This window comes from Egretta garzetta, unplaced genomic scaffold, assembly GCF_000687185.1.
Source record: "Egretta garzetta isolate BGI_Z169 unplaced genomic scaffold, ASM68718v1 scaffold190, whole genome shotgun sequence".
NCBI lineage: Eukaryota > Metazoa > Chordata > Aves > Pelecaniformes > Ardeidae > Egretta > Egretta garzetta.
This window is the reverse complement of record NW_009258272.1, coordinates 2,530,444-2,541,008: the sequence shown is the minus strand read 5'-3', so window position 1 is coordinate 2,541,008 and position 10,565 is coordinate 2,530,444. Positions and strand designations below refer to the sequence as shown.

Here is a 10,565-nt window from a genome sequence, read left to right as displayed (position 1 = left end):
CTTTTCCTTTGCTGCACATCATGAACACAAGGCTGCTGCCTGCAGCTGGTGGAGACCTTTTGAAGGCTGAAACGGAGCTCGCTCCTTCTTGTTGGGGGGATGGAGGTGGGAGGGAGGAGGCGGCGTGACAGGTAAAAATAACTGCACTTGGCCCGATGTTGCTCCCAATTAAGCTGGTGGGAATTTTGCCCAACTTCCCACAGCAGCAACATCCAGACACGCACATAAAAAAAAAATCCTTTCCTATATTAGCAGTCCTATGATGATCAGAGAAAAATCACATATGCATGAGCTTCCTCCCCTTGTTTCACAGCCGCAGGTATTTGAGCATCCCCTTCAGCAGGTGCTGCAGAGGCTGGAGAAACTTGGTGGGCAGCCATCAGACCCCCATCACCACGTCCCCCCCGGCACCACGTCTCCTGGGGTTTAGGCACAGCTACTCCACGAAGAGCTTGGCAAGTTTTTTTTTTTTTTTCAAGGAATGGTTTATCTGCTCAGACACTTTCACATCAGCTGAAAATAAAGCATAAGTGGTTTTGGGGAGGATATGGGAAGTGTGGAAGAGTAGAAACATTTCATTCTGACACTTCCCTGAACAAAAAGCGCTCTGCCTTTTCACAGTATAACGTTGCCTTGTGAAACCAAGTCCAATTTATTTTTAAATGGAAAAAAAAAAGCCCAAACTGAAAGCAAACATCATATTTCTGGGGACAAATATGATATTGCATTTCACCCTGTCGTTAACACTTACACCCATCTTTGGGATTTGCCAACCAAATAAAAATTCAGTCTCTTGTAGTGCTGTAACGCAAAACCTTTCCCAACCAGCTTTAAGCTATTCTGCATCAGGTTCATCACAGTTCACCTTTACACGAGCCAACTCCTGGTACCGACAACATTTTAACTAATGCAAACATCTCTAACTTGCATTCAAACGAGAATAACTGCCAAGAGAAGGGAGGTAACACAAGGTTTGAAGGAAAAAGCAAGATACTTCAGACAAGGAGTGAAGACCAGCCCAGCCTTCGAGCCCACAGCCTCGCCCTTGCAGCTCAAATAGAAAAAGCAAACGGTTAGGCGAGGAGCATCACCCCGTGCCCCGTGCGTCAGAGCCTGACAGAGCCAGAGAACGCACAAGCCCCAGCCACTCCTGCAGGGAGGCAGGGAGTGTGCCCGGTGTCCCCCAGCACGGAACACAGCCTCGGGCAGAGGGGACAGCACCCTACACCCTGCCGGCATTCCCGACACCCGGCCAAGGAGCACCCCGAGGCAGGCGGTGCGAGGTTTGCAGCCCTGGAAAACACTCTCCATCGTAAGCCATTACCTTGGAGCCAGGGGCCAGCCACCCCCCGCCACCCCCGCACTTCCCAGAGAACTCTGCATCCATCGCAGGGACATGGTTTAGTGGTGGGATGGCAGGGTTAGGTTAAAGGTTGGACTCGATGATCTTAAAGGTCTTCTCCAACCAAAGCGATTCTATGATTCTATGATTCCTGGATTAAAGTCTCACGACAGTTTTAATGCCATATGTAGTTTTGAGCCTGGCAGTTTAAAGCAATTACATCTAGGCTGGTAACTGCAAAGCATTTCTGTGTTTACGTCAATGTTTCAAAGGTACCGATCAAACATTCCTGGCACTTTACACCGAGGATTAGCACAGGGCTCCCACGTGGAACTGCTCTCTCTGGGGGGCCCTGCAGCTCAGCAAGACCCACAGCACCAGGATACCCAACCTGTGCGGGACAGGGACCCTCCTTCCTCCCCGACTGCTCTGCAAACCAGGAGCCAAGGCAGAGCTGCCCCACCAAAGCCTGGCTTTTCCATCTGCTTCGCCCAGGCTGAGAGAAAAAAAAACATCGAGAAAAGGTCAAGCTACCAGCTACGCCCTGCGGCACTGTAGATGCACAAGCACTTCTCCCAGACAGATGGTGGGAAGGGGAAGAGCGAGGAGGAGGAAGGAAGGGAACAAGTTCAAGACGAGAATCTGAAACCGGCAAACTCCCCGCACAGCCCAGCGCTCCGCACGATAAAAATACACGGCTTGCTGTCGCCAGCAGCATGGAGGGCCCCGGCATGGGGGCGACGGCAGACGCGCACGACGCCTTGCTGCGTGTCCCACCTCGAGCCACCAGCTAATGCTGCTCCGATGCTCCTCACCCCGCTTCCAAAGCCTTCCTCCTGCAGTTTTTCTCCATCTCCTCACCACTTCAGCATCCCCCTTCCAGCTCTAGCAGCCCCTGACTATACCGGCCACCTTTCCAACGTGCGTTCTTACTTTTTCCCCCCCTCGATCCTCTTTTCTCAACACGTCGAGGTTGGGAATTTTCTACGGCTGCAGATCCCTCCCACGCATTCGATGCCATCTGCAAAAAGCAAACCCCTCCCAAACGCTTCCTGTGGCTGCTTCTCCCCCAGCACCAACTTTGATTGCTCTGGGGATGACACAAGAAAGTTAGTTCGCTGCTCAGTTCGGATGAACTAAGAGTATTTATTCAGCCTTGCTTTATCAGAGATGCAAATCAAGCACTCCAGTTACATATTTTAACATGGGGGGGGGAAGAATCTGCCAGATAGAAAGCTATAAAGTGTCTAATGTATTCACAGTAGCTAAGGTAGAAAACAGAGAGAGATTAGTGAAAAATTATTAACATAACAGGTGTCATTGTCACAAAAGTGACACTTTAAAGACAAATCCCCCCAAAATGAATTCCCTAAATACAAGAGCACATCGTTAACTACATTTAGTCCCTGCTTTATACAGTCTCTGCAAAGGAGGAGAACAGAGAAGAGGGGGAGGGTGAACGAAAGAGGCTGCTTCTCCCAGCCTACAAAAAGTTGGTTAATGGCACATTATGGAAATGAAATTTGAAGCCAAAGAATGCCCTGATCCCAGGGAAGAGCAGACACGATCGACAGCATCAGGGCGAGAGGACCAGGAGGCTCCCTTCTAGCTTCGCCCACCAGGCAGCCCTCCCCGCACCAGTCCAGATGTGCATGACTTCATTACTGCCTCCAACGTGCTCCAGACAGCACAGGGAAGATAAAGGTCGTTGGGGTGAACTTCAGCTTTCAGCTGTGCTGAGCTCCAGTCCCCAAATCGACAAGGTCTGCAAGCACTGCCTTGGGCCTCTAAAGCCAGCAAAAGTCCCACCGGCCCCTTTGGCCACCCCAGGGTGGCTTAGGGCAGAGCTTAGGGCCACCTTCAGCAGACCAAGGAGGACTGCTGGTGGGACACAGCCCCGGGCCAGGTGCCAATGGCTTGGTCTGCCATCAGCACAGAGCCCAGGGCTCCCATCCACCCCCTGGGGATTTGGGGGGTCTCGGTCCCCCTACCCGCTGGGGTGGGTGCCTCCTCTCCCTCTCCCCACACGTGAGGAGCAGGGATGTGATTCTCACACAGGGACACGCTGAACCCAACCCCTGGGGTTAAATAGGGCTTTTCTTTTTGGTTTTGTTTTATTTTTTAATAAAACCAGCTCATTAGAGATTGATTCAGCTTTTTAATACCGTTCAGATAAGAAAATCTGCTTCAGCAGCAATTCTCCCCCTACCTTAATTAATTCCTAAACATATCACAAGCTGGAAGTGCATGTTTTATGAATCTGGTTGACCTCCTGGTGCAGAAACGATGACACAGATGTTGTGCCTTCTTCACTACCTCATCACTCACCTTGCGCCATTTCCCCTCCTCAGCTGAGCTGGCTGACAGGTCCTCCAGTGCTGCCATCAGCAAGACACACTGCAAGGAGCCAGAGCAAGGCTCAAGCAACATTTTGCACCCACTTGGAGCAGCCGGCTCTGCTGGAGTGGTCAACCATCCCACAGGACACGCAGCCACGCAAGCTGTGAGCACATGGTCAGGAAGGAAGTAAATCCATTGGGAAGCTTTGCACAAAGGAGGACAAAATACTGTTGAGTAGGAAAATGAGGCACCACTCAAATGACGGCCGAGCAGAGGGGAACGCTGGAGCTGAAGGAACCCGCACGTGGATGTGTCTGAAGCTCGTGGGACCTGGAATGATCTGTCAGAGCTGTTTACTGGGAAGGATGGGAATTGCCTCAGCTCTGCAAAGGGTTTTTAGCTTACTCTCCCCTCCCGTGCACACCAGGATAAGCCCAGTTTCACTGGTATGCATTATATCCATCCACGGGAAGGAGAATAACCCCCGCCGGCACATGCAGATAGAAAGGCAATTGGGCTTGCACTTCTCTGGAGAACACCTCACCATCCTGTCCAACATGCTGATGGATGCTGTGCTCAGGGCAGCCGAGGCACCCAGGGCTCGTCTGCCAGGGTACGGCTGCCATCGCACCCCAACGCTTGCGCAGGGCCAGCGCAATGCCACCCACACACAATGCTTTGTGCAGCCAAGCCGAAAGGCAAGAGCCTAATGAGATAGAGGATCCCTGAGGAAACGCGGGCAGCGGAGCATGGAGGGAGGGAGAGTTGTGATATGGGTCACAGATAACGGCGAAAGATTAAAGAAAAAAAAAAAAAAGGCAAATGAATGCATCTGTCATGGCCCTCACTGGGTGACAGCAGTTTCAGAAAGGAGACAGCAGCACCTCCAAAATCTCGCTTGCTCTTGGATATTCCTGCAGTGCTTAAGAAACCAGAGAGCTACCCCAGCCCAAGGCAGCCATGAGAAACCGCGCTTGCTGGGACGCACGGGACCCCCCCTGCTCCACTTCAGAGCAGGATGCTAAATCAGAGCGAAGCATTTAAGAGCACACTTTATACCCATCTCTGAGGCTGACAGAGCACAGCACCAATGGCTGATCATTAGGGAAACATCAGGATGCGTAAGAACAAGAAGAAAAAAGGAAACTCGTATAAATAAGAGCTGAAAAAATCCACTGGGAGACCTAGAAACCAGCAGCTAACTTGTCTACTGCCAGTAACAGCTAGCAGAAAGTAGGCATTAAAAACAAAAAATAATAATATATAAAAAAAAAGAAAAAGCAGCCTGATGAGGTCTGGTCACCTTTTATTCCAGACACTGAAATGCTCCCTTGCAGGGCAACGGCACAAGATGAAAGAAGGCTTTTGCTTGTTACCGTTCTCAAAAAAGCCCACCTTATTTCTGCTGGAGACAGAGCAGAGGCAACGCAGAGCTCATTTATGCACCCACACACCACGCAGGCACGGTCCCAGCTCCGATATCCCGCAGTCGGGGCTTTGACCCGCATCGCCCACCCAGGTGTAAGGGGGGAAACCCCAGCCCCCCGCCAGCCGGGCGGGACGTGGCTTTGCATCCTCTCCCCAAACCGGCACCCCGGGCATCTACAGGGCTGGGAGGAGCCGCTGGGTGCAACGGCCCTGCCAAAGCCCACAAGGTGGGTCAGAGTGGAGGTAAAACACGCCTGTCCTGCCCATCCCCAGCCCTTCACCTCCCCAGAGCCCAGCAAACAAGTCTCCATCGACGAACGCTGCTGGACGGAGCCCCAGGTCTGAATTTACCACGACGCAGAGCAATAATTAAACAGGGACACAAGATGGTGGGGACCAACAAAAAAAAAAAAAAAAAAAAAGAACTCAAACATCTCTTACGTTTTGTTAAATTCAGCAATTTGCAAAGCTGGAATAATTAGTGGTTTAAAATATTTTGACACCAGCAGCCCCAATAATCATGATAAATCATATCAGGCATATGCTCAGCTCCTTGAAGTGACAGATGACAAACAGAGCAGTGACAAGACGCTCCATCACGCAGGGAATCATTGAGTTAATGGAAGAATTATTGCTTCTGAAATCCACTCCACTCCTATTGTGGGGAACATTCCAATTTATCAAAGCCAAATGAACATTAATTGCTGCAGCCTGGTAAGTTTTCGAGCTGCTGTGACCTTCATTGAATTTTAATCCAAAACAGATAAGATTTACTTCCACACAAGAGGAAACAACACAATTAAACCCAAATGACAGCTAAGATTATGGGGAAAACACACAACAGGCGTAATGACAAAAATATTGATTTCTTTCTACTTGACACTGCAGGAAAAAAGAGTAAAAAAATAAAATCTAGCGTTTCCATATTTGTTTTTTCCCCTTCGTTTCATTTGGAAGACAAATTTTACATGCTCAAGCCAAGAGGAAAGGGGTGGCAGACAGTAATGGAGACTGAATTCCCTTTAACTTCAGTAATTAATGTTATGTCTCATTGGGGAGTGATTAAGAAAAAACAGTGAGGGAAGGAAAAAAAATAAAAATCAAGTATTATTTTGCTATCAGAGATGACCTTGAGCTTGGGAAGGGAGGTGTGAAGAGGGTCATAGTCAGCCAGCACCCACAGCTTTTGCAGGGGCAAACCGTGGCCCCAGGGCCACAGATACCAGTGGCCCCCTTCCTGCTCCACTGGAAACAAACCTACCCCAAACCAGAAAGCCACACACCAACAGCCAAAATCACTGGGAGAAGGAGTAAATCCAGGATTTACACACACACACAGAGCCCCCATGCAGCGCAGATGGGGTCCTGGCTTTAGAGACAGAGCAGGAGCAACCAGCCAAGTCATAAAACATCTACACAAATCCAAAACCATGCTCCCGTCAGAGGGAGCTCAGCTTGGAGATGCCTCACTGTCCAATAAAGCTTTGCCAGCGTACTCCCTAAGCAGGGGATTAGCGAGATCCCCCAGGCAAACCTTCCCCGGCTTTCTATAACTCAGCCAGAGGACGAGGAGACAGGTAAAAGTAAGTGTTACAGCCACTTAAAGGAGATGGAAGGAAGCACTTTTCCCTGTCTCCTCCTGTCCCCTGTAGTGAGATGCTGGGCTGATGATGAACGGGGCACACAGACCCTGAATGCCAAGGCAGAGCTGGGGTGGGCTGGAACTCCTCCTGCGTAGCGATAACGGTGCTTCCGTCTATAGAGAGCATGCCCGAGACATTGGGCTTTACGGTAGGAAGCAGAAGGAAAAGGATTTGAGAAGCTGGAAAGGAGGACATGGGGATGTTCAGCAGCATCTTGAGGCAGGAGAGGGCAGGCAGGGGGTACCCCCAGCCCCCCACACTGGGATCTGGCGGTGGCCAAGCACAGCATGGCCGGGAAGGCAGGAGGGCTCAGGTGATGGGGGCTCTCTGGGATGTGATTTAGCTGGGGCAGGGGAGGAAGGTAAAGGCGTGGGAGAGCAGCCTGAACAGAGCCTGGGGACCTGGGTGAAATATTTCACCCAAGAAACAAAGACTTTTGCCCCATTTTACTTCCGCTACAGAACTCTATGTGGTCTTGAGGGGGGGAAAAAAAAACCCAACAAAATACACATTTATCTTCTGCTAGTAACTCAAAACTTGGTTCAGGTTCACTCAAAAAGATAATGAAACTTCTACAAAAAAAAACCCAAAAAACCAAAAAACACAACAACAAAACCGGGTAAAGTTTCAAGTCTGTGCTACAATCCTGACCCAGGGAAGAAACACCCAGGGCTTCTGCCTCCTCAGAGACACACGTGCAGCCCAGACCCCATCCCGGACCCACATCCCTGCCTGGGACCTTGGCTCCCATCACGAGGAGTACCAGGATTTATAAAGAAAGGGGAATTACGGCTCATTCTGTGCAGGAGGAACTCTCCTGTCTTCCCCTTGCAGAAGGGCAGGAGAGGATCCGGGCATGATTTAACTCCCACAACTAAGCCGCATATGATCCCATGTGATCGGCTTTGGTGAGATGTGGCAAAGTGTTTCTCCACTGGCTAACCCAGGATGAGAGTGCAAAACCATTTCTTCTGCAATATGCATGGCAATGCCTTCAGCTCCAGCCCACCGGCGCCCTGAGGCACGGCAATTGAAGGCTCTGGGCAGGAATTTCTCAAAGAAACCCGCTTCTCTCGCTAAAGCATCAATCCTTTACAATCATCATGCTGTTTTTTAGAAAGATCAGCTTCAGCAAGGTCTGAGGACCAGGACTGAATCTCTCCCTACTAAAGAAAATCTGCATTTCGATCCACTGCAGTAATCACCAGGCTCCAGAGCCAGCGTCCCCCACAGCCGCAGGCCTCTTCTCCCTGGCACAGGTTTGCCCACAACAGCCAAGCAACCCCACGCTCCGACCAGGGACTGAGCTTTTCCCGCCCCAGACTTGAGGTTTGCTGTCTTCATTCCCTGATCCATGTCTCACTATTTTTTTCAGGCTCATTTCCTAAGTACACCAGTCTTACCTTTTTCCCCTCCAAAACTCCACCACACCGATGTTTTTAGCAGGATGTAAGAAGTGTCCCCTACCCAACCCAGTAAGCTGCAGTCCCCGATTCCCCTCCCTTCTGCCATCCTGCTATCATACTGCCTCTGATCTTGCTCAACAGCCTTAATGCAAAGCCTCTCTCCGTGCTCACATGCACCCAGTGCCCAACCTAAAGCCCCACTGACAAGGGCTGAGATGCTCTAAACAAACAGATTTAAGTTGCAAAAGCCAAACAGCCGCTTGTTCAATAAAAAAAAAAAAAAAATAAATAAAAAGGCTTTGCACAGGCATCATCTCTGCTCCTCCTTCCAAAACGAAGAACAGAAGGTGTGGAGACGATGCATGGGTTCAGAGATACGAACAGATGCACCTTTTTGCAGAGGGTTGCTGCAATGGGATCCCCAAACCTATAAAAGACTGACTTTGGGCAAATAGATGACATGCACAGGATCTACAAGCCTAACTTTTTTTTCTTTTTTGATGGGGCAATTTATCCCCATGGGAGCTAAGAGACAATACATTGAGTCCTGTTTTAGAGACAGAGCTCTAAAGCACAGAGGGATGATGGACCAGATCCAAACACGTAAGCAACCACCTCACAGGATACCGAAATAAGCATTTTAAAAGTCAACAGATCGCATACAGGATATGTTAACAAAAGGTCACATAAACACTTGAGATAGAGATATTCAAAGCATCTGGATCATCTTTTTACTTTTAGGTCAAGCTCATCCTTTGCAAGAGAAGGATCACGCTACAGCCCATCTTCACTTGATAGGTAAAATTCTGTTTCAGAAAGAAACGACCAAGCCCGAAATCTTGCCTTTGCACATGTCCAAACACAAGACCAAGGAGAAATACTCCACCAAGACACCTCGCCGCTTGCCAGCAGAGGCAGGAGGAACCACAAGCTTCCTTGTCACCCTCCCAACAGCCTCTTCCCTACAGCCTGTTGTTTTATTTTATTTCATGTTCTTAAAAGACCAACCACTTTCACCACACACACCTTTTTTTTTTTTCCATTCAAACACATCTCTCCCTCTCTGGAGGCCCAAATGGGAAGGCACACGGACATTTGCAAATCAGTCTCATCACCCTGCTCCTTATCATCACCCTCCCACCATGACCTGGCTGCCAGCTGCCATCCCCCCCTAGAGGGTCTTCTTTTCCCCTTCGATGCCATCGGCAGCTTTGACTCACCATGACTGAGATATGAAGAATGTGCATCTGCTCCTCCACTATCTCTGAAGGCTCCTGGAGGCTGGGGGGGGTGGCCCGGGAGAGCTGCTCGGCGCTGCTCATGGAGACGTGGAAGTACAGGGTGCCATTCTCCAGCCACTGCTGCTTCCAGTGTACCAGTGAAATGTCAGCCACAGTCCCCGACATCTCTGCAGGGACAAAACATGCAACTGAGGATCAGTTTTCTCCATGGTGCTAAAAGGTGCTATTCTTAGCAGTCCTGGAAATTTTGGGTCTTACCCCTAGTACCGCTTCTGATCTACAGGATGAGCTTGAGCATTGTTTTTTGGCCTCTGTCTGCCGTTTCCCCCATATAGGAACAGTAACGGTTGTCTTCCTTAATAAAAAGCCACCAGGGGCTAAGCATGCTTGGGATCTCCGCACTAGAAAGGCAACAACAGTAAATACCATGTTGCACAAGGTGCCTTTAACCTCCTCTAGTTTGTCCAGCAAAAGGGCTGGAAGATCCTAGAGACCTGCAGCCAAGCCCAGGGGAGGTTTGCTGCTGGGCACAGGGCAGAGGGAGGACACTTGGTGCCAAGCAAGCCCAAACGCAGACATTGGTACCCACGCTGCTGGTGTTTGCAACAAAACCTTCTCCCAGGTTGCAAGGTAGCACTGCAGTTGTATTTAACAGGGACACTCCCAGCACAGACTACGGAGCACCAGCAAGGAGAGATAACCTTGACAAATATCTATTGACCTTGGGGTTGCACATCTGTCAGTCATCTTCTGCAGCCTTCTGTTAGTTTTACATCCCACCCCACCCCGATTTACAGCATAAGCACCCTGGGAGCCCGGGATTACAGCATCCCGGCACACACATCCACTGCGGGAGCTCCCCACCTGAATAATTATGGGCTTGGACAACCCAGGCACCACGTAACCAAAAGCCAGCCCCAGCCCTGCAGCCCCCAGCACAGGCAGAGCCAGCAGCCCCAAGCCTCAGCTGCCGACCCTGCCCTGGCCCAGCAGGCCTTAGGAGCGCTGACAGCTCCACAGCTGCCCATCAAGTTTTAAACGGATCTCTGCAAAGAACTGATTTGGCAGTTTGGCAGCCGAATCAAAACCGAAAAAAAAATACTAGCGCAAAATGAGCCAAAATATTTCTCCTTCCACCACCTCTTTTTTTCTGTTTGTTTTTCCA

The 10,565-nt window shown here is 50.1% G+C and overlaps 1 protein-coding gene across 1 annotated transcript in view; it reads right to left on the bottom strand.

Annotated features, from left to right (window-relative positions):
• ASTN2 (astrotactin 2) overlaps window positions 1–9,565 on the bottom strand; it is a 315,089-nt gene extending 305,524 nt beyond the window's left edge. Inside the window, 1 exon segment of the mRNA XM_035890105.1 lies at window positions 9,380–9,565. Within this exon segment, the coding sequence (XP_035745998.1) occupies window positions 9,380–9,565 (186 nt within the window).
• Window positions 9,566–10,565: the final 1,000 nt, after the last annotated feature.